The sequence below is a fragment of the Abrus precatorius genome, unplaced genomic scaffold (genome assembly GCF_003935025.1).
Source record: "Abrus precatorius isolate BTA unplaced genomic scaffold, Abrus_2018 Scaffold9, whole genome shotgun sequence".
NCBI classification, from domain to species: domain Eukaryota; kingdom Viridiplantae; phylum Streptophyta; class Magnoliopsida; order Fabales; family Fabaceae; genus Abrus; species Abrus precatorius.
In genome coordinates this window covers 16,752,118-16,776,268 of record NW_020874439.1, presented here as the reverse complement: position 1 = coordinate 16,776,268, position 24,151 = coordinate 16,752,118, and the positions used below count along the sequence as shown (strand labels likewise).

At 31.1% G+C, this 24,151-nt stretch overlaps 4 protein-coding genes and 1 non-coding gene across 7 annotated transcripts; 2 read left to right on the top strand and 3 right to left on the bottom strand.

The window, feature by feature from the left end:
• Positions 1–1,157: 1,157 nt before the first annotated feature.
• LOC113850554 (fructokinase-like 1, chloroplastic) lies at positions 1,158–3,753 on the bottom strand. Its single transcript, XM_027481123.1, has 2 exons — positions 3,017–3,753; positions 1,158–2,204 (listed from the first exon to the last, which is right to left on the bottom strand). The coding sequence occupies exons 1-2, from the start codon at positions 3,713–3,715 to the stop codon at positions 1,512–1,514; spliced, it is 1,392 nt and encodes a 463-aa protein (XP_027336924.1). The 5' UTR covers positions 3,716–3,753; the 3' UTR covers positions 1,158–1,511.
• Positions 3,754–7,989: 4,236 nt separating this feature from the next.
• On the bottom strand, positions 7,990–12,477 carry LOC113850168 (probable phosphoribosylformylglycinamidine synthase, chloroplastic/mitochondrial). Its single transcript, XM_027480572.1, is given in 3 exon segments — positions 7,990–10,988; positions 10,991–12,179; positions 12,425–12,477. Coding segments are annotated over 3 exon segments (4,230 nt in total). The 5' UTR covers positions 12,467–12,477.
• A 7,915-nt stretch (positions 12,478–20,392) lies between these two features.
• LOC113849556 (protein transport protein yos1-like) lies at positions 20,393–22,446 on the top strand. Of its 3 annotated transcripts, XM_027479546.1 has the most exons (3): positions 20,406–20,519; positions 21,871–21,997; positions 22,092–22,357. In XM_027479546.1, the coding sequence occupies exon 3, from the start codon at positions 22,095–22,097 to the stop codon at positions 22,326–22,328; it is 234 nt and encodes a 77-aa protein (XP_027335347.1). In that variant the 5' UTR covers positions 20,406–20,519; positions 21,871–21,997; positions 22,092–22,094; the 3' UTR covers positions 22,329–22,357. The 3 variants fall into 3 exon arrangements, with proteins under 3 accessions (XP_027335348.1, XP_027335347.1, XP_027335346.1); XM_027479547.1 differs by lacking the exon at positions 21,871–21,997 and having other exon boundaries at positions 20,393–20,519; positions 22,092–22,446; XM_027479545.1 differs by lacking the exons at positions 20,406–20,519; positions 21,871–21,997 and adding an exon at positions 21,160–21,351 and having other exon boundaries at positions 22,095–22,357.
• LOC113849555 (heme-binding-like protein At3g10130, chloroplastic) lies at positions 20,565–23,858 on the bottom strand. The gene has a single exon (XM_027479544.1). The coding sequence runs from the start codon at positions 23,856–23,858 to the stop codon at positions 23,076–23,078; it is 783 nt and encodes a 260-aa protein (XP_027335345.1). The 3' UTR covers positions 20,565–23,075.
• On the top strand, positions 20,992–21,089 carry LOC113851738. The gene has a single exon (XR_003502305.1). It is a non-coding gene; the product is annotated as a small nucleolar RNA snoR27 (small nucleolar RNA).
• Positions 23,859–24,151: the final 293 nt, after the last annotated feature.

The window sequence follows — 24,151 nt, the reverse complement described above, 5'->3', positions numbered from 1 at the left end:
GCCCAATGAACATTTTAGCTCTAACTCAAAGATTAAAGCTAACCCATTTGACAATTCTATTAACGTATGTAGAGTTGACTCTCTTTTTTTCATATACACAGGATATTAGGGGATTGCTTTTGCAACCACCCTCCCCTTTCTCCTTTTTACACCCAATTATTATTTTTTTCTTTGCAAATTTTGAAATTTTATTCTCTTTTGGAACCCACTTTCATCTTCTTCTCTGTGCAGAACAGTTAGCATAAGCACCACCAAGCACATTAATGGACAAGTTTTCCAGTACAATCTAAGCGTTGATTCTTGCTTGTATAAATTGATGGCACACAAAAATAAGTTTTCAGACTAAGAATTTTACACGTCCAAAAATTAATTTTTAGAATTATTAACCATTTTAAAAATTAGAAATGTACATATTAAAAAATTATTTATGAAATTGTTAACAACAATTAAAGATAGATCACACAATGCTATTAAGCGTCAAAAACTTCTAAAATTAGTAACGATTTCCAAAAATAAAATTTTAAAATTAAGATGTTACAATTTCAGAAAATAATTTTGAAAATTCAATTTTTACACTTGAGAAAATTATTTTTTAAAATTATCAACCATTTCCAAAAATAAGTTTCAAAAATTAAGATTTTACAATTCCAAAACTAAGTTTCAGATTTAAAATTTTACAATCACGGAAAATAATTTCCAGAATTATTTACTATTTTTGAAAATAAGTTTTTGAAATTAAAATTTTACATAAAGGATATATTAGAGAAAAAAAGTTACAAAAACTTTTAATAAAAGTGTGAAGAAGAAAAAAAGTGCAAAATGCAACTCCCAAGATAACATATGCAAGACCATATAAAATGTGCATGAAGATAAATTGGACCATTTTTTAACAAATATAAAATTGGACAGTTAGACAAATTGGTAGCTTAACAGAAACTTGACCAATCTAGCCAATCATACCACTATAATGTATGTAATTCCTCCTTCAGTTCCACTTATTTCAGTTTGTTCCAGCCCAGGTTGCAGAACAATTAGCATAAGCACTGCCAAGCACATTAATGGACAAGTTTTCCAGTACAATCTAATCGTGTATTCTTGCTTGTATACAATGAAGGCACATAAATCTAAAGCAGAAGGCAAACAATAAGGAAGAAGTGAAAGTGTACAAGAAACACAAGTGGAAATTAATTATAAGAATGGTGTACATATCAATTTAATCCAACAAAATTTTCAATTGACACCTACCATTTCCAAGAATAGTGTACATTCCAATTCTCACCTACAAAAATTTCAATTGCCACCACCTGCTCATTCAAAGTGGTATTGGATGACAAGTATTGAACACAGAGCAAAAAAGCAAACAATTTGTGTAATCTTGATTGTGTTTTACCTGCTCCCATTTGATATGAAACACTCTTGGAGAATATCCAAAAAAATAAATCAAACAATGACTACCAACTATTGCCTCATGAGTCTGCTAAGCTCCATTGAAGTCACACATACAATTTTTATCACCACATTGAGGGCACATAAACTTGTTCTTTGAGATTCTGAGTAGCACTTTCGGTAGGGAAACCACGGACTGCACCAATAGTCCATTGAGCTATAATTCCTGCTGCAATAGCAAAACGTAGCTGTCTCTCCAAAATATCTTGATTTTCAAACATTTCAGGGCAAGTGGTTAGCTTTCTTATAATAGCAGCCACAACAGCATCACCTGAGCCAGTTCTATCACAAGTATATGGGGTTATGAGCACATCTTCAGTTCCAACCACAGCCCCATCAAAAGAAGGGGTATAGTAGTGAACTCTAAGTGTTCCATCCGTCACAAATAGGAATTTGAGTCGATCATGCCACAAAGGGGAGACTTCCTCAGCAGTGTAATGGTAATACTCTTGTAGATTCTTGGTTTGTTCATAATTTTCAGCGAAGTATTGCGGCCGATAATTTCTCTTCCTCTCATAATATTCTTCATCTAAAAGGAATTCTAGCTCACTTCTTGAAACTTCAATGATGTCTGCTTCATTCCATGCTCTTTTGATTATTTCTCTTGTTTCGTCACGTGATCTCCACAGAGGTAATGGCAGATTTAAATCAAAAAATACAAGGCCACCAAACTTCCTAGTCCACTTAATTGCTCTGAATAATGTCGCTTCCATTGAAGGGGATGTTAGAACTTCTGAATTGAAATGGAAAAGCCTAGCCTGCAATGGCCCACAAAAAAGAAGTCAAACAATTCAATGAGATTAACATTTACAAGCCAGGTTTTAATTGTGTTAAGGGTAAATTGTTTTTTTCAAAAAAAAAAAAAAAAAAGACTAAAAATATAATGGCAATATTAGCAGCTAACTTTTGAAAGCTAAATGCTTCTTTCGAAAGAAACTAGCTTTCAAAAGCTACAAGCTGATTTCATTTTTTATTTAACAAACTGTTCTACAAGCTTATTGACGCTCCTAAATAAGTTACAGGCTACTTTTGCAAAACATAGCCTTCATCAGCAGCTTAGAGTTTATTGAAAAGAGCATTTATTACGCTTTGTATCTTCAATTCAATGTAATAAAAGTGTTTTTTTTACAATAAAAAATTTACTAGTTTTGGATGTTTAAACTAAGTCCCTAGGTTAAAATTAACAAAACCCTTCCTTTCACGCTCACAGCATACACATCTTAAAGTTTTATCCTTCCCACAATAAGCACATCTCATATTTTCATCCATCTTTGTTACGCTTAAACGATAAACAACAAATTTCACTCCATCAGAAGTAATGGTTATCCTCGTCACCCTTTCATCCACAATGCAACAGATTAAAAAAGATCGCTTACAACAAACACTGGGCGCCTCCACACACAATTCAACGAAAAATGGTTCACTGCTTTAGCAAGTCCACTCATAAATCCCTTTCCAAACAAGTCCGTAGGAATATGATTTTCAATCCAACCAAATCAGAGCCCTTAACTCCATCAAAATATCAACAGAAAGAGCAAAGACACACACAAAATAATGAACACAAACTCACCTCTTTCAAAACAGCAAGGTTGAGTTCAGATGCAAGAAGAGAATCCTCAGCAGAGTGCTTTACAGTTTCCATCTTCAACTTCCCACCCTCAAACATCACCTTCATATAAGAGCACGCCGTTCTGCATCCCGAATCGAACTTCACCCCTCTCGTCTGCACCCTCTCTTTGTTCATCATCAGCACCATCTCGTCCCCCAACTCGTCATCCCCCACTTTCCCCAAGAACGCCGCGCGGCCCCCAAGACGCACGTGCGCCACCGCCACGTTCGACGCAGGCCCACCCGGCGCACGTGCGAACTCCGGGGGCTTCCACTGCAGCATCTTCCACTCGGAGTATATGTCAGGGTGCATCGGGTACAGCTGCACCCGCACCGTAGGGAGAAACTCCCTCCGCGCCGCACCGAAGCAGCATATTAAAGGTGGATCCTCGTAGGGGAAGTCAATGCCGTCGTCGTAGTCTGAAAAATCTTCTTCTTCTTCTTTTGGCTCTGCGTTTTGGGGTTGTTCTGTTGTCGTTTGGGTCTGGGTTTCTGGGGTGGGGGGTTTCTTTTTTCTGCCGCGTCGTTTTGGGGATGGGGAATCGACGGTAGAGGCTTTAAGTGGGTGAAAGGTTGAGTTGGGGGAATGGAAGGTTCGAGATTGAATGTTGGGAAAGGGAGTGAGTGTGGGAAGAAGAAGAAGTTGGTGAATTGTTGCCATTTGTTTGGATCAGTTGAAGGGAAGGGTTTATCGTTCATGTTTTTGGGCTTTGACTGTGAAGCATGTTATCGGGTAACCAGGCGTCCTTCAAATTGCGCCTTATCCGAAGCGGGTCAAAAAGGGTTCATTTATTTATTAAAAAATAAATAAAACAAATATTAATACTAATCTTTAAGAATAATTGTAAATCTCTATAACGTTAAATAGATTATAAGATTAGATTACTACATCACTAGATAATTGGTTTAATGACTAAGATTGTAATTGATTTACTCAATCATTGGTTCAATTAATTAAATTATTAGTATAATTATTTTTTTTCTATTTAAGGATTAAATTTTATTTTATTTTCTAGCTTTATTTTAATTTATTTTTATTATTTAATTTTTTAAATATTTTAAATAAGTCCTTTTTTATTAATAAGATTAACTTCGTTAAAAAAAAATAATCTTTTTTATGTTACACATACTATTTTGAATTTTTCATCTTTTTTTTAGAATTGTTTTATTTATTATTATTAATTTTTTTTAAATCTTCAATTTTGCACATTGTTCATCGTTGTTTTTCTTAATGAGAATAAATTTAGGCAAAAAAAAAAAAAAAAGATTATCATTGAGATTCAAGAAAAAAATATTCTTTGAAAAGGTATTTGGGAAAGTTTCATAAAGTTTGTTTTTTTTATAGATCCAAAACTTAAAGATGTAATAACTTTGCAAGACATTGTGAATCTGAACAAAAACATTTTATTGGGTGGTTAGGTGTACTTTTACATTTGTTAGAATGTCTTTTGAAGGAAAAAGAAAAGAAAGAAAATGAAGTTGATTTATTGTATGGTCATCACATTGAAAGGGGGAATTAAAATAAACAATTATTTTTTAATTTAAAGTTATTTATTGGTGAGTTTAATAATGAGAAAATGTTAAATTTTTTAAGATATTAGTAAGTGAAGTGTTCTGAATTTTTGTTTTATTTGTTTATTTGGGAAAAAGGGTATAATTTAGTTGTTTAAAGTTTGGATTTTGGTGATTGGTTAAAGAAATGATGAAGTGAGAATTTTGTATTTTTGTTGTTTATGAAAGAAAGAGAGAGGTGAAGGATCCAATCAAGTGCACATAAAATATCAAGGAAGAATTATATGCTTGTATCAAATAGAAGGTTTGAAGAAAAAAATAATAATAAATAGTGCATTAAACTTAAAGAAGAAGACAATGAATAATACATGTAATGGAACAGGAAAAAAAAATTAAAAAATTTAATTTATATTATTTATTTTATTTCTTATTTTAATATTTTTTTTTGTTTCATTCCTTTTATAATAACATCAACTTTGTTATATTCTTACTAAATCATATTCATTCATTTTTATATATCTTGTAAGTAACAAAGTTATTTTTTTAGGAAGAACTTCTATGGAACCAAATGTCCAGTGAGAATTGAATTAAGCTTGAGGATCAAAACACTTCATTTTTTCATGGCTAAACTATAATTAGAAGAATAAGGAATAAAACTTATGATCTCACTCTTCATAATGGCATATGGTGTTATGATGCACCAAATCTCATGTTACAAATGCACTATTTCACCTAGATAATATCTCTATAATTACACTTGAGAGTGTTTTCAATTTAAAGCAGACTATAATAAACACACACACACACACACACACATATATATATATATATATATATAAGTCAGCTTGTTAAACTTAATAAATTTTATATTTGACTCATTCATGACTTATTTACTTAAACAAATTTAAAAAAAAAATTGAATATTGTTTATTTATTAAAGAAGTTAGGCTAAGTCAAACCTAAAACAAGTCAGGCTGCCTGACGTGTTTCTATCCCTACCATCCTGACAACAGAAATTTTTCAACAACTTTTTAATATAAAATTATTATTATTTTATTTTTAAATTTTAGTTCATTTAGTTTTGATTATGTCGTGTTCTTGTTCAAAGATTTAAATGTTCTTTAACTTGTATAAATGTAATAAATTTATTATTTAAACTCGTGTAATCGTGTATAATATTTTTAGTTTCAAATAAAATATAATTTATATTTATAATAAATAAAAAGAATTATCACATAATATATTAATATAATAATTAAATATTAATAATAATAGAATTAAGAATATAAAAAATATTAATATAATATTATTATTTTATTTTTAAATTTTAGTTTGTTTAATTTCAATTATGTCCTGATCCTATTTGAAGGCTTAATTGCACTTCAACTTATTCAAATGTAACAAATATTATAATTTATTATTTAAACATATGTCTAAATATTATTAGTTAAAATTTTTTATGTATGTTATGTAAAATTTTTAAGGGTATTAAAGAATTTATTTTATATTTATATTTAAAGTAATCATATCATATTTAAACTTAAATTGAATATGTAATTATTAAAAATAATTAAATAATATCAAAACATACGAAAATTGATTAAATTTACTAAAATAATTATTAAATAGTATTTTATAAAATGTTATTTTATTATTTAATTATTGTTTAGTTGAAAATATTTATTATTAATTCTTAATTAAAATTATAAATGTACCATATTAAATTTAGTTAAAAAATTAACTAAATATAAAATCTAAAAATAATTTTATTTTATAATATTTTGAATAATAATAATATTATATATATATAGGTTAGCCTATCAGATTTAATAGATTTTACAATCGGCTCAAGCCTGACTTATTTACTTTAAATAGATCTTAAATAGAACTTGAATCTTTTCTGTTTATTAAAGAGGTTAGGTTAAGTCAGTCATAAAGAAGGTTACTTGACCTGTCTCTATTCCTATCATCTGACAATAGAATTTTTCAACAACTTTATAAAGATACACATCAACTTTCATAAATTTTATATCAAGTTAACCTTCAAAATCTAGTTATTTTTTCCTCATTTTTTAGGAAGTAGATCATCAAAAATAAAATAAGCTAATAAAATTTATTTTAATGCAATATATAAAAAATTTATTAAAAATTTGTAAAAATTGAAAATTATTTTCATAATTTTTTTATACAGCAATATTCTTTAAAAAATTATTAAATAAATGTTTAATTCAATTATTTAATTATTTGAACACAATGATCACCAAAATAGGTATGAGTTACAGGCTTGGAATAATTAATACATAATAAACTTTAAGTTCTTGAATCTAAACTTTATATAAAAAAAAGAATTATTAAATTTATTTATTTTATGAAAATAAGTTTTTTTCATCTATATTTGTCTTAATCATTTGAGCTTATCTATAATATGATATGAAGTGAGAGCATATAAATATAATGTTTACATTTTTATTTAGATTGTGCATACTATATACTGTATAATAAAGCAACACGTCTAAAGTTAAAATCATACACCTAAAAAAAACATTAAAGTCAATTTTAAATTAAAATAATAATATTTTTTTAAAAAAATTATTCCATTAAAAATATGGTTAAAAAAATAATGTTTTAAATATTTTAAATCAATCATAAAACTAATGTAATAAAAAATTTCACCGATCAATATCTTAAAAATAACAGTTAAAATTTAACAAATAATAAATTTACATTAAAAGATATATTAAAACGCATTTACGATGACAAAAAAAAGTGCATTGTTACATTTTTAATCAATATTTTTAAATCTTAAAACACTCATTAGTATTTTGCATTGAATTAAAAAAGATTTATTGAATTAAATAAATATTTATTAGATTCTCATTAAATAAATTTTTCTAACGTGTTTAGAAACACAATAAAAATTAATTAATAATTTTTATTTAATAAAATTATAACATTTAATATTATTGATACATTAAATCATAAAAAATTTAATTAAAATTTATATTTTATATTATTTATTATATATTTGAACATAGATTTAAAAAATTATTATAAAATATTATTCATAACACCTTTTTTTTTATTGAATCATCTTACTCATAAAAATTGAAACTTTTAAAAATATAATAAAAACTTATAAAAGAATATTACAAATCACTTTTATAAGCTCAAATAAAGTATTTTAAATGCCGGTAAATGTATGAAAATAAAAATTATTAAAGAATCATAACTTTAATTCTCATAAAAAAATACTCATCAATTAATGTCGAAAACAAAAACTATGACATCACCGACTAACCACAATACACCATTATCCTAATTAATTCGAATAGTAACATAGTAATATGCTTATTATAAAAAAATTATCAAATAAAAACTATTAATTAAATTTGATAAAAATTTACAAATAAACAGATGATGACCTCAGGAACACCACTCTCTTGCATTCTGAAACACGCGTAACCAAGGACTAGGCCCCTTCTTGTCCACATCCCACTGCTTTGGATACCATGGGAACTGCCACATTAAGAAGCAACGCTCGGGATGAGGCATCATTGCAAGATGCCTCCCATCTGGAGAACAAATAGCAGCTATGCCTAAAGGAGAGCCATTCACATTGAAAGGATAGATCTCTGTTGGATTGCCAGCATCATCACAATATCTAACAGGAGCTAACTCGGAGTGAACTACATGGTCTAACACACCTTCATCTGGGAAATAAGCTCTTCCTTCCCCATGAGCAGCCCATACTCCCAATGTACTACCTGCCATGCCTTTTAACATTATAGCTGGAGAATCCTTTATTGTTACACTTGTAAAGCGGCATTCAAACCGGCCTGACTTGTTGTAAATGAACCTAGGCTGTGAAAGGTCACCTCCAGCACCATGCACGCCACCAACTTGGGGACCCGGTATCCATCCCAGCAAAGCCATTAGCTGACATCCATTGCATACACCTAGACTGAAAGTGTCTGGACGCTTGTAAAACTCCTGAAATTGTTTTAAAAGGGGCTCATTGAATCTTATGCAAGCAGCCCAACCTTTGGCAGAATCAAGCACGTCAGCATAGCTAAATCCACCAACAAAAATAATTCCACGGAACTCTTCCAGAGAAATTGTTCCAGCAAGAAGGTCTGACATAGTAATATCCCACGGTTCAAAACCGGCAGCATAAAAGGCTGCAGCCATTTCTCTGTCCCCATTGCTCCCTTCTTCTCTAAGCACAGCCACTTTAGGTTTCACAGTTGCAGACATATACTTTTCATCAGTGAAGGAAGGTGTAAAGGACAGTTTCCATAATGGCTCATTTCGATGTTTCAGTCCTTCTCTTTCTGCACCCACACAAGATGCCGACCTTTGGAACTTTTCCAGCTCAAAGCTGGTCTCTTCCCACATGTCCCTAAGGATACTAGTTTTTTCACTTAAACAAGTCTCCCCATCAACCTTAACTTCTATTGATGGATTGGTAGTCACTTGACCGATGACGTCACCTGAAACTCCAAAACTGTTCAATTTATCAATTACAGATGCCAGATTTTTCTTGCTAACCTCCAGAACTAACCCAAGCTCTTCCGCATAGAGTGTTTCGAGAAGGCTGTTGCCTTGTGATGTCAAATCCAAAACCAGTCCACGATTACCCGCAAATGCCATCTCTAAGGCACAAACTAGCAACCCACCGTCACTAATATCATGACCAGCAGAGATCAGTTCATCAGCGAGAAGGTCTTGAACACCTTCAAAGACCTTTTTAAGGTAAGGAACATCAACAAGATCAGGACACTCAACCCCAACTTGGTCAAATGCCTGGGCAAGAGCAGATCCACCCAACCGCCTCTTTCCCTTTGACAAATCAATATGCAGCAAAATACCATCATCCCCAAGTTTTAAATCTGGTGCCACTGTTTTTGTTATATCAGTGCAAGTTACATAAACGCTGATTACAAGATTTCCAGGAGCCTTAACGACTTCACCTCCAGCATGGGCTGCCATAGATAGGCTGTCTTTCCCTCCATCAATAGCAATACCAAGTTCAATCATTGCTTCGGACAAAGATATAGCAGCATCATACATGGCAGCTCCTTCCCCATCAAGCTTGGCAGCATACATCCAATTACCACTTGCCTTGACGTCAGAAAGGGAAGTGACCTTTGCCCATACAAGATTTGTGACTGCTTCTCCAACAGCCAACCGTGCCATTGCTTTAGGGTCTAACATACCTTTGATTGGTTGTTCCCCAATGGCACATGCACCTCCAGTCACACCAGTAAAAGTTTGAGCTATAACTGCAACATCAGCAAGGGTAACCTGCAAAGGACCAACAGTCTGCTGCTGTGCCACTAGACCAGTAACACACCTGTCCACTTTTGTTGTTAAGAAGCGTTTTGAACAGACAGATGGTAAGCTCAATACCCTCTTCAGAGAATCTATCACTGCGATCCTAGGGGCAATATCAAGTGGCTCCCGCTCATAAGCAACCCGGTTGAATTCAAAATATTTCTGAGGCATGTCACCAAGAACTTTTTCCAGTTCAAGATCCACAGCTGGGGGAGGTGGAGGCAGTCCATTAGAGAGACACTTCTGAGTTGCTAGGCTATCAGCTAGCACAACACGTCCATCACCACTAATAGTTCCAATCACAGCCATTGAAACCTTTTCCCTGCTACAGATTGACTGTAAGAGCTCGCGACTTTCTGGCTTCACCAAGATTGCATCTTGCTCCTGATACTCAGCACCCCAAATTTCTAGAATAGACATTGTATGATCACCCACCACTATTGCTCGAACATCTATCTCAGCACCCTTTGGATATATAATTTCCTTTACAACATTACAGTTTCCACCAGCACCTTGATCATGAATGCTGATAATTGGATTTTTATCCCCCATCTCAATACAGGCACGAACAAGACGATATAATTTTTGAGCCATCTCAGCATCCCCCCGTTGCACAGCATTAAAATCAAGCTCTGCATCATTCTGCCCACTGACCATGCTTGAGGATGCTCCACCTCCCATCCCAATACGATAAGCAGGGCCTCCAATCTTAACAACCAACATTCCAATATCAGCCTCTCCCTTTGATATGTGACTGTGGTTGATCTGCCCAATGCCTCCACTAAACATGATTGGCTTCAACCATTCTCGCCTCTCCCCACTAGGAAGTCTCATTCCAAAAGTTCTACAGAATCCCTGGATCAATGGCTCTCCAAATTTGTTCCCATAATCAGATGCACCATTACTAGAATCTATAAGAATCTGCAAAGGTGATGCCAAATTTGATGGATAAGTAAAGGATGAATCTTCCCATGGAGCATAAAGCCCTGGCGTGTTGAGATTGCCAACACAATAACCAGCTGTAGCTGCCTGGACAAAGGACCCCCTTCCAGTTGCATGTGTGTCCCTAATGCGACCTCCTGCACCTGCTCTGCACCAGGATAAGGTGCCACGGCACATGGAAAATTATGTGTTTCAGCCGTAAACAAGATATCTAACTCCTGTGCTGCAATCTCTAATGGACATGCTGATCCAGGTCGAACTGGTCGCAGTTGCTTCACAGGGAAACCCTTGATAGCACTCGAGTTATCTTTAAAGCCAATAACTGAGTTACTTGGATTTGCCTGTAAAGTACTTTTCACAATTTGCATAAGAGTTCTACTCATAGGCTGTCCATCAATGAAAATCTTGCCAGTAAAAAACCAGTGTCTGCTGTGTTCACTGTTGGACTGTGCAATGTCAAACAATTCCACATTTGTGGGATTACGCTTGATGTCGTCCCTGAAAAGCTTGGTGTAGTATTCTAAATCCTGTTCATCAAAGGCAAAACCCATCTTCAGATTAATCTCTTCTAATGCCTTTCGTCCCCTCTCCACGACAGGTATATAATAAATTTTCTCTGGAACTACAGAAATCTCAAAGGATGTTAGCTTCTGAGTATAAACACATTCAGTCATCCTATCATGAACCATAGATGCAAATTCATTAATTTGGTTGTCTTGTAATTCACCTGCTGTGTACAACAAGTACCTCCTTTAACGTTCCAAACGGTTCACTTCCGTCAAACCACAGGCCTGGCAAATTGCGACGGCATTAACAGACCATGCTGTGGTAAATGACAACCTGGGGCCAACCTCTACTATAACCGTATTCAAGCCCTCCTTCCTCTTTTTCTCAAGAAGGCTCTCAGTTCCCAGATTCTCAGGCTCAAATGTTTCTTGAAGAAGCCATTTAAGGACCAAAAGCTTTCTGCTTGAAACTGTTGAACCAATACCAATATTATAACACTGCTCCGTTTGCAGGTCCACAATCTGATTAGAGATTTTCACTTGAGCTTCCTTTAGAAGCTGAGCAGCGGTACTTTCTTGCATAAACGGGACACGATACAAATGAAAAACTTCCAAAGCAGGCTTCTGAACCAAGCCAGATGGCTCTTCTACAGAACTAGTCACATCCCCAGAAACCACTGCTCTGGGTTTTTCTTGAGCTTGGCACTTTAGAGGCAAAGCTTTTCTAGTTGACCCCAAAGCCAAATCCCTATTCCAAATCCTGCCCCAAAGCATGTGACTTCTCAATCTCTGAGGCTTCTTCGCCAAAAACAAAGTTTGCCGACAGGTACCCTGAAAGCAAAACCCCAAAACCCATAAACACAAATGCACTTCATATGCCATAGTTAAAATAGTGAACCAATTGGTCAACGAGAAACCAAAAACCAAAACAAACCCATGCCAAAGATGCAAATTTGAAAACAATCCATTCAACTCATGTTACAACAACATCAAAGGATCAAAAAACAAATCCATGTCAAAGGCATTGGGTGTAGTATATGATGCTAATTGAAAAAGAGAGTATAATAAATTCAAACCTGCATGAATTCAGACACCCCAAATTCCCTAATAGTCGCCATGTCCTCGATCAAAACTCACGTGAATAAAGTGTAAGAAGTAGAAGCGAAGACCCACAGAGTGTAGCAGTGGCGTGAATATAAGAGAGGGTTATGGCGTGGCACCAAGGAGTGTAGCAGTGGCCGTTAAATAGAGGGGTTGCTTTGGCGCTATATATATATTATATAAATATAGTTTTTTTTTTTTTTCTCCCTTCCTCTCGATATTTTTTTTCCCTGTTCATGCTTTGTGCTTTACTCTTTGATTTAACTGAATCTGAATCAGATATTTTTGGAGAAATTTTAGCAAGTTTGTTTTTTAATTATGTTAATCTACGGTTATAATTCGCCTACATACAAATAAGTGAAATAATAATATCATAGTTATTATATTTGGAAATGTTTATTTGATTTTATGGATAGAATAAAATAAATAAATACGTCAATTTTATTATTATTATTTTTTAGATTAGAGTTGGCCCCGTGGGAAATCTAAGTATAATTTGATTTTTCTTTTTTTAAGTGTTAACGTTACTATCAAATTGTTTATGGTTTGTAAAAAAAATTAATCGTTAACATGATGATGAATGGGTTGAAATACCTCAACAGGTACTTTTGTTATATGAAATTCATTTTTATATAATATGTTCAATTTTTTTCTGACCTGAGATCATTTATTTACATATTTTCTTTTATAAATATAAGTTGCTTTTATTTTATCATATGCCGTGAGCTTTTACTTCAGCAAATTAATATCTTAATTGACATTTATGAAAAAAAATTTACAGTATCTTATTCTTTAATTGTAAAAGCGAATTAGTTATAAATAATAAATACCATAAAATTACATTTTCCGAATTTACAAATTTATTCGAGCATAAAAAGTAGATTTAATGATCGTATAATAATTAAGAAAAATTACTATATTTATCGAACAACGTTAATATTTTATAATATACTTTTACATTAAGAAATTAAAAATGTATAATGTTTATTTTTTACAATTATATAATACATTTAATTAAACAACTTAATTAAGCATAAATTATTATAAAAAATTTATAAAAATCTTAACCCCAAACACCTAATAATTTGTTTAGGTACGGGGTCTAATTATAATATGTTTGAATATCAATTGAAACAAATGTTTATTTAATAAATTTTTATTTCATAAAGAGTTTTTATTTCAAAGTTCAAATACATTATTAAACACTATTCAATAATTTGTTATTATATGAAAACTTATTTCATAATTTTCAGCATAAAAACTAACAAAATAAGTTAATAAAATTTATTTTAATGCATTATATAAGAAATTTATTAAAAATTTAAAAAATTGTAAATTATTTTCATAATTTTTTTTATATAGAAACATTCTTTAAAAAATTTATTAAATAAATATTTAATTTAATTATTTAATTACTCGAGCACAATGATCATCAAAATATATATGAATTACAGGCTTGGCATAATCAACAGATAAGTCTCAAGTTCTTGAATCCAAACTTTATAAAAAAAATTTGATTAATAAATTTATTTATTTTATGAAAAAAATTTCTTTCATCTATAATTGTTTTAATTATTTGAGTTTATTTTCATATGATGATGAATTGAAAATATATAAATATAATGTTTGCATTTTTTTATTTATATTATGCATATTATATACTAGGTAAGGAGAGTATTTTTTAGCCTTAGTTGTATATAAATATATAGTGATCTTAAGAGAATCTGAATAACCTATTTTAGTTATAATTTATAATTTTTATGACATCATATGGTGAAAGTGTATTTTTGGTATAAAGAAAGGTTTTGGGTTTAATTGAAACTAATGAAATCTGACTTCTAGAAAAAGATACGGGCTAGAATAACATTAAGAAGTTTTAAAACTAAGTTACTTAGGATGCATATAAGTTCAGTAATAAAGGACATAAAATAATAAACTTTAGGTTAGAAGACCATATTGAGATTGTACGAATTAGACTGAGTCCGAAGCTGTCTGACTTTTGACATATTGTATTGATTGTATGGTGTAAGATTTGTGGTAATTTCTATCCTAGATTAATATATTGTACTGATTGTATGCTGTGATGTTGTGTGATAACTTTCTTAGAAGACTAGTATGATGCAATAAGTATATATATGAATTGATAGCTGTAATGTATTCAGATTGAGTAAATTCACATGAATAATTGAAGTGTTGATTGATTTTAAAAGTATGTGATGTAAGAAAAAGAAGGAATGAGATGCATGATTATGATGCGTGGGTCAAAATAACTAGAAAAGGGTGATTACGATATATTATAGCACATTAAAGGGTGTATTATAATATATATTGTGATCCACGAATTTATATAAATCGTAACTCACGTATTATGACTTGCTGAACGGTGAAAAGAATATGGAAATAAAAAATGCTGAGAAAAAGAAAGAGAATAAGTATAGATAGTACAGAGATACACTAGGGGTATAGAGTCCGGAGAAGATTTGAGAAATCTTGGATAAATGAGGATGGTGAATGCTAATAATAAAAGGGTACATAATAATTTGCTAAAAAATAGACATTTGCAGGCCACACCCTTATTTTTTAACGAAACTCCTGACTATACTTTTGCTAAAAGGGGCCTGAACAGCACACGTGTATTCGTGATGTTGCGGCTAATCAGTAACTATCTATACTATGAAGTCCTCAAGGAATTTTAGGGGCAATTATTATGAAAGTGTTATATATGAAATAGTATAGAATTTGTATAATTATAATATATGTATCGTAACAGATTGATTTATGTTGTTATGATATATGTGTTGTAGTACATCGATGGGTATAACTGGGACACATGTATTATGACATATTAATTGAGAATATATGATACATGTATAATATAACATACAGGTCAACATAGAAATGTATGTATAATGAGTGAATTATTGTATATGCTTCGATTGATGGTTGTCTTATTGTATGTGCTTGGATATGATAAGTATCAATATGAATTATGCACTATTAATAATGAATTAGAATAGGATATTAGGCAATAACTTTAGTTTTTTTTAATTTTATAATAAAGAAGATTTAGTAGGGTGGAAAATACTCACTCTTATTGATATTTTTTAGGTAATGAAAGAAAGGAGTTGGATATGGTTGATTCATTTTAGGATCATACTCGTCAAGGATTGTGAGAAAAGAACTGCTCAAATATAATTAAATTAGATGTAATAGATATGTAAATCTATTGTTGTATTTTTATTTCATTGATAGATCAAATTTTTAATTTGATAAATTTGTTAAATTTTATTAATTGGTATTTCCATATTGTACTATTTCTTCAAAGTTTACAAATTATTACCAACTTTCTTAATAATATTTTCAATAATATAAATTATTTAGAGAAAATTACTTAAGAAAAAGAAGGATGTTACAAGGTCTCTCTAGAACCTTTGAGAAGTGTAAAGAATGAAAGGCCATTTATTTATAGGCAAAATTTTGAAAAAAAAATTTAGATACTATTCGTGTCAAATTTACTGTTCACACCGCTTTACTGTTCACTTTTTTTTAATAAATAATTTCAAACTCCATTTAAATATATTCCAATCACACTTAATATTAAATAATTCTTTAATTAATATTTAAAAATATTGGATGGTACAACTTACAATATAGATGTGTGATTTTCTTTTGCCTTTCGTATTGTTTATCATAGGGTAACATATATAGTTGTACTATCTTGTATCTTAAAAGATATAAGCATTTTTTAAAAATATATATAATTAATTTTAAAATAAGTTTTTTTTTTAAATCTTATAAATTTCTAATCAATAAAATAATTAATTTTTTATATAAAACTACGTGACTTTGAGTTCTACATTGTACCCAAGGATACGTAGGAGCATAAGAGTGGGAATCAGACTTGTCAAGTCAAAACAGTTTTTTTAAAAATATTTTTTCTTTTCTAAGAAACAACTTAATATTTTAATAAATAAATTTACTTTCTTAAAATAAAAAATATTTATTTTTAAGGGTTAAATAAATACTTTTCAAAATTATAATAAATTTGCACATTACTTTAAGGTGATCATTATTTAAACGGATATTATAAGGTGTTAATACCTTCCCTACAAGTAAATGACTTCTGAATCCGTCTTTGGTTTTAAAGATAAAATTTTTAACTTTTTCCAAGGTTTTCTTTGATAAACTTTAGTGGCAACTCTACTAATTTGTAAAATGTTTTTGCCATACCGTTGTAACTGCCTAGTTACGACAATAATGCTTTTGAGAAGGACACTTTTGATAGCAAGCACTTAGAGACTCTTATCTCTCTCATTTAAAAAGTGAATCATCTTAGCAATTTTAAGGAATTCTAGCCTATTAGCCTATATAATGTCCTTTACAAAATCATTACAAAGGTAGTGGTTAATAGTTTTAGACATATTTTTAATGATTTTATTGGGCCTCTTTAGAGTAGTTTCCAAGTCGGGGTAGTACAAACAACAGAGTTGTTAGGAAATTATTCATATGATGCATAAGTCCAAAAGGAGAAAGGGGAATGTTACGTCTAAATTAGACCTATAAAAGACTATGATCACATTAAATGGAGATTCTTAAGGCGTACCCTCCTAAGCTTTGGGGTTCCACATAAAATGGTGACCCTTATTATGCACTATGTCGTTACTCCATCCATGATCATTTTATGGAATTGGAATAAGCTTCTTTCGTATTCTCCAAATTGTGGCCTTCACTAAAGTACTCCATTCTCTCTATATCTCTTCCTTTTGTATATGAAAATGTTGGCTCTTACTATAGAAGATTATGTGAGGAATAATCAGTGACACTCAGTTAAGCTTAGCAAAAATGGCCCAACTATATCCCATCTGCTTTTTGTTGATGATATGCTTCTATTTGTAAAAGTTAAAAGCTCTCAATTCTCATATCAAAATCATAAAGGATATTTTTGACTGGTTAAGAATTGTGTTTGGTCTAAAGGTTAAATTAATAAAATCTTGGATTTATGTTTCAACTAGTACCAATGGTCAGAAACAAGCAAAATTCACCTTTATCTCAAGTATTTGTTTTAGTGCTTCCCTTGATAAATATCTGGATCTTCCAATGATCTCAGAAAGAGTGAAAAGAAGACACTTCAATTTCATTATGGAGAAAATTCAACATAAGTTTGCTAATAAGAAGTCTAGTTTCCTTAATAAAGCAGAATGTTTAACACTAGCTAAGTTATTTATTATGACAATCCTAACATATTACCTACAATTATATTGGCAGCCTCAATTTGTTTGTCACCTAATTGATAAGTATGTGCATAATTTCCTTTGGAAGAATAATGGTGGAAAAGGAATAACCTAGTGAACTGGATAAAAGAGATTGAGATATGATGAAAAGAAAACTTTGGATCCAACTGCTTGTAAAAAAAATGTGAAGAAAGATAATTTTTTAGATCATAATAAGATGGAGGGTCTCATTCTTGAAAAATAATAAAAAGGCTAAAAATATTATGAGGAATGAGTTTACTTTTTGAGTTAGTAATGGACAAGTTTCTTTGTGGTATCATGACTGGTCGAGACTGGGTAAACTATGTGACCACACTTCCTATGTCAACATTCAAGATAGGTAAAATAAAGTGTGAGGAACGTTTGGACCCAATAGAGGTAGAATTTTTCTCAAATTGCTACTTTGTTACCAACATTAATCACTTCATTCATTCATCAATCTAACATGTCAATTCATAATCATGTTAAAGACAAATTTATTTGCTCAAGCATTTTAAAGGGAAGTTATACAACTAAACATGATTTTAATTGGCTTGTTGATTGGAGAACTCTGAATCAGTATATTAGTTGGAGGTGGATTTGATGCCTTGGTTGTGCTAAAAAGATTAAATTCTTAGTTTGACTTATTTGTTATGATGTCCTTCCACAAATTACTTAAAACATCATATGAACTTGGTGCCTTCACCCCTTTGCTTGAAATGTCGTACTTACACTGAGAATATGTTCCATTGTGTCAGAGATTGTCTGACAACCAAAAAAATCTAGGTTCATGTAAGTCTATTGACCGAAGAATTTGCAACTTCCTTTTATGCCAACAACTTGATTATGACTTAATATAAAAGTAATTCTCCCTTATTTTTAGCTACAATATGGTGGATATAGAAGGCTAGAATGTTGATTGCATTGTTGAAAAAAAGATACCAACTTATAAAGTTATGCTTGATGTTATAAACCTTACTAACTAACTTCATTTATTTGTATAAGAGCAACACTCTCAAGCCCTCTGGAGATTGGATTCGTTGGGAGGTTGACCAAAATTTTGAATTCATCCTTAATGTTGATTGAGTGTTTAGGGGTCTAGGAAGAGCTGGTTTTGAAGCTCTTATTAGAAATAGGGATGGAAATTGACTTGGAGGAATTTCTTAGTTCATTGAAATTTCTCAAAATACCCATGTTAAACTCATAGTTATGCTTCATTGATTCAAGAAACTTAAATATTAGACATCTCTTATGTTATTTTGATGCCACAAAAGTTATAAACTTTGTGATGGAAATTGTTTCAAATTTTCACAAATATGTTAATTTTATTTGGGATATAAAAGAATGATTGAAAAAAATAACCATTAGACACACTTTGCATAGAGGCAACACATGTAAATTTTTTAGTTAAGCTGAGAATTTTTTCAAATTATGGGTTCGAAGAAGTCTAACAAAACTACTACTTCAAGTTGATGCTAAGAGAGTCTAATATTTAACATTGTAATTTTTCTTTTTTTTTCTTTTGTTTGTTTCTTTACTTTCTTTTATCGAAAAATTTATTACAAGATATATTTTCTATTCAATAATATTTTTTTAAAAAGTATTGTATCATAATGTATGAAAATGATGAATATATTTATCAAATCAAGATTTATAAATTAGAAATTGATATTTATTATTTGTTAGGAACTTTTTCTTTATTATTTTTTTTCTGTTTTATAAATTTATTAGTTGCCTTGATATGTTTTATGCAAATTTATTTATTTTTAAAATTAGTTTAGCTTATACGATGCACATATATTTTATTTTAGAGTAAATATATAAATAATTAAAAATTATATGTTTATAAAAATAATCATACATATAATAGAATTATTTTAAATAGTAACTTTTTAAAATTTATTTTGACTTAAATATATATATATATATATAATAAAGATTTAATATATTGACAAATTATAAAAAAGATTAACTTTCAATCGGTTCACAAATAATTAACTCTCATTCATACTTATATTAATATCTTGTTCAAAATTTTAGTTTATATATAAAATTTATGAGCATTATTGTTATAATTTATTTAAGACTTTAACTCTAATATATTTTTAGTATTAAAATTATTATACTACCAATTAATTAAAATTGCACGAGAAGTATAATTTTAAACTAATTTTTTGTAAAATTAAAAAATATTATTAATATAACAATTTATGATCAAATTATTGTATACTATAAGTGTATTTTAATTCAATTATTTTATTTAAGAAAAATATACTTTTATAGATTTAAGATCATAAATTAATTTACATTCATATATTACATTTTTTAAATGATTTAATAATTTTTTTCATCCACTTCTTACAACAGTAACACATATACTTTTGTTATATTTTTATAATAAAAATATTAATTAACATATATTATGATATTAATTAGATTGTTTATTTTTTATAATTTTTATTGTATGATAAATCTTGCATCATTATTAATATCTTTATTTTTATCTATGGCAGGGGCAATAAACAAATTTCTTATATTACATTAAAAATATCACTGAGAGAGAATTTGAACGTGAACCTTACTCTAAGGAGAAAGATCAAGTGCGGGGTGCCTCACGCGTTGCTACGTACATTTCCAATCCAATCACTATTTTAAATTTTTAATTCTGACGTGTTGGCAACGGCCATTCTGTGCCGTAGGATGATGTTTTCGGAGAGTCCAAGGATCGTCTTCTCGAGATTTCTTTCTTAAGAGTGGGTTTTCAGTGTTTCAGTATCGACACCTCGTAAGGGGTCCTCGCTTTTTTAATTTTGCTTCACAGGTGAGAATTCCATCTTCGGTTTTTTTTTTTTAATTTATGCTGTGGTATCTTCGTTTGATTAAATCGTTGGGTTGCAATGATTTTAATTTTGTGGTTGACTTAAAAATTAAAATTCGTTTGACCGATATTATGGTCCATACTGTTAGTGTTCTCTTCAGTTTACAGCTAAAGGTTTATTCGCACGCGGGTTTGGTTGTGATATTGATTTCTGATGGTTATTAACCTCTGATTTGCTTCTGAGATAGGGAGACATTTATTAAATCACTGTTTACTTGTTTAGTTACTGTTAGGAAAAAATTTGGAAGTGAAATTTTCATATGAACATCAATGATTCTTTCACTTTGATTGTCAGTGAAGAATATTTTTCATATTGATTGGTTTGTTTTACTTTTACATGCAGTATTCTAAAAATTAAAAGCCTTGTGAGTTATACACACAATAAATGAACTACTTATTCTGACATGGTTGGATTTGAGGATCAGTAATTTTACTGAGAACCAGCGTTATCTATCCAAAACTTCCTAAAGAAATTGAAGATAATCAGAAGTCTGAATTTACTGAGACTCCTCTGATCATATTACTTCTTATCTTGCTGTATGTTATTTTTAATCAGCGATGTTATGCAGCTTTTTTTGCAGTGATTATGAGACAGAATAGTATTTTGTACCATTGCAGACTAAGAATCATGCGTTCTACATTTCTAATGACTGGGATATGTTTTGCAGTGATTTTAACTTTGTGGATGAGTCAAAATCATTATTATAATGAAAATTTTCCCCATATGGGGCCTGTTGTTCTGTTTTCTGTGGTCCTTATTGTTCTCCATGATTCTGTCTTTTGGTTTAATTTGCATGGATTTATCTAAGAAAAACAGCTTGCATTTTATCAGACTTTTATGAGTTTCTTTGTAAAATGACTTAAATGAATTTAAGCAGGCAAGTTTACTTTTGAAGGTTAGTTTTTGGATAAGCATTATTTGTGGATCTCCTTGCATTTTCTCTAATGATCTTCTTTCAATTTTTAATTGTGTAAACCTGTACATTGTTAGACTACCTGTTTGGTTTTGCATTCCCATCTATTTAAGCCTAGTAAGGATAGGCATAATATGAGATGGACTGCACACTCATATTTGAGAGGCATGTAAGGTAAAGATTATAATATTGAGGGAAGGAACATCTTGACACAATTTCTTTGTATTTTTTTTAATATTTACATGCAGTAGTCAACTGTGTAGAATGTCACCCTAGTTTGTGTTTTCTTACTCATCTAGCTGAGTATGAATGCATTGCACTTGGATTTACTTTGACAAGTTCGGTTTCACATTATTGATCAATATCCCGTGAGGCTGAAGCATTGACCCCATTTGCAGCTCAAGCCAGGTAGATGTTAGATTGTTAGCTGCTCTTGATAGTGACTTAAGGATTTGATTGTAGCATGTTTATCATCAGATTGTGCGTGTCAATTTTCATAGCCTATTGGTATTTGAATTTGGTTAACTGATTCTTGTGACGAGTGGAACTTGTGAAGCTTTCCTCTTAGTACTAAGATGCACACCCTTTGTATTTGTGGCAGGAGATGGGTTTCTGGACTTTGCTAGAAGGTTTTCTGCTCTTCGCAAATGCATTGGCAATATTGAATGAGGACCGGTTTCTTGCTCCAAGAGGATGGACTTTGGCAGAAATGACAGGACCAAGGAGGAGTTCTCTTAAAGGGCAAGTGATAGGGCTTATATATGCCTGTCAATTCTTAAGACTTCCCCTTATTCTGTTCAACATTGTCATTATAATTGTGAAGCTGTTCTCTGGATAACTTAAATAGAGTGACATTGAAGCGCTATACCCTGTTGTGTCTATGATATGTACATTTTGAGCTTTATGCTCCGTGAATAGTTGACAATCCTATAAATTCAATTCAGGAGTATAACGAGCATAACATATCAGCTGTGTTACTATTGAATGTATCTTGATTATAATTCTCAATTCCCTTTAAAATTTGCTTGTGATATATAGATAAAATAAGCAATAAATATTTACAAATATTAACCATTAGCAGCAAACTCTTGTCGACAGAAATAGAAGTCATCATATTTGATCCATGAAAGTAGCGTTTTGTTTATCTTTAGTTCATGAAATTTTATTTTACACAATTTAGTCTCGTTAATTTGCTTATATTTCAGTGTTTTTTTCCTATAAAAATTTAAGCAAAATTGGAGTAAAACATAAACAAAATAATATATTCAAAAATCAAGTTTACTTGTGGACACTTTCGGAGGGAAATCAAATAGTTCTCTTAAGGAACAAAATGCAAGTAAATTAACGCACTCAATGATCAAAAGTAAATAAAGTATTACTTTCTAGAGACCAATTTTTACATTGACTCCATAACAGAACAAGTCATACCAAAAACAGTCATTTTTCTTTATATTGTATGTATGAGTAAAATAACGATAGGCAGAACTACAACATTATTCTAACATCATCATGTAGAAGAAAAGCAGGAGCCTAACAAACACCAAGTACTGAAATCTATATCACTATTAATTAATATCCAGTATGCTCATTCAACTGGGATCATAACCTCATTAATTCTGAAAGTAGGTATTGTCCAAGGTGGATTGTACCTAGCCAGCAAGAAATCCCCAACAACCTTAAACCCATCTTTCTCCAAACCCATCCGTAACTTCTCCACCTTCTCCTTCACCACTTTATCTGTTGCCACTCCTCCAAACTTCACGACCCCATATTTCCTCTCATCCTCTTCTCTGATCACAACCCTCTCATCAATAGGCTTAGGTGCCTCCTCAGCTTTCCTATACATAGCTGGTAAAAGGAACTGCATAGTCACCATCTTGTTCTTTCCTTCTTCACCACCGACACCACCATCCTTTGTAACCACTGGTGCTGTCATAGCAATCTTCTCTCCAAAACCACCATGATCCTTTGTTATAACAGGAGCAGTCATGGAAATCTTTTCAGGCTTTGTGTTCTGGGGGTTCCCTAAAGCACCAATGTAATTGGCCAAAACCGTAAAGCCACCATCTTTGTTTCCCTTGAACTGTGATGGGTCATATGTGACTTCAGCCACCACAGAGGGTTCATACTTGCGGATTTCATAGTCACTTGTGGATTTGATCACTTCATATTTTGGGGTCTCAACGCTGATTTTTCCAAATACTAAACCCATCAGGGATAGAGAGTGGAAAAGAGTACAGAGAGACTTAATAGATAGGAATGAAGGATTTGGATAAAATGGGGTGGTGGTGGCCTTCGATCCTATATATGATAAAGATAGGCATGTGATGGAAGAGTTTACACACTTGATTATTCTCGGAAGAGACATGGCATTGATTTTCTCTCAGAAGGAGTTAGCACCTTTGGAATTTTGCTAAAGTAAATGAATGGTTGTGATTCTGCCACGTTTGCCTTGCATTTGTGGACTGCCTATATCCACGAGGTCATTGTTTTGGTTCATGAATTATTATTACAAATATTACATGCAGTTTTTGGGCCTTTTTCTATATGAAAAAATTACTAAAATATGAGTTTTGAAAAAATTACGTAAATATAAAATTTTAAAAAAATTGTGAGTGACGATTTTTGATAAAATTACTGGTGGCATTTTTTTGTACTTTA

Bases quoted from the DNA above. Each gene is read 5' to 3' on its own strand.
- LOC113850554 (XM_027481123.1), bottom strand. From the start codon at position 3,715: ATGGCAACAATTCACCAACTTCTTCTTCTTCCCACACTCACTCCCTTT. The intron at 2,205-3,016 runs GTGAGTTTGTGT...GGGCCATTGCAG, and splicing joins ACCTTGCTGTTTTGAAAGAG to GCTAGGCTTTTCCATTTCAA.
- LOC113849556 (XM_027479545.1), top strand. From the start codon at position 21,163: ATGAGACAGAATAGTATTTTGTACCATTGCAGACTAAGAATCATGCGT. The intron at 21,352-22,094 runs GTCTTTTGGTTT...TTGTGGCAGGAG, and splicing joins TTATTGTTCTCCATGATTCT to ATGGGTTTCTGGACTTTGCT.
- LOC113849555 (XM_027479544.1), bottom strand. From the start codon at position 23,858: ATGTCTCTTCCGAGAATAATCAAGTGTGTAAACTCTTCCATCACATGC.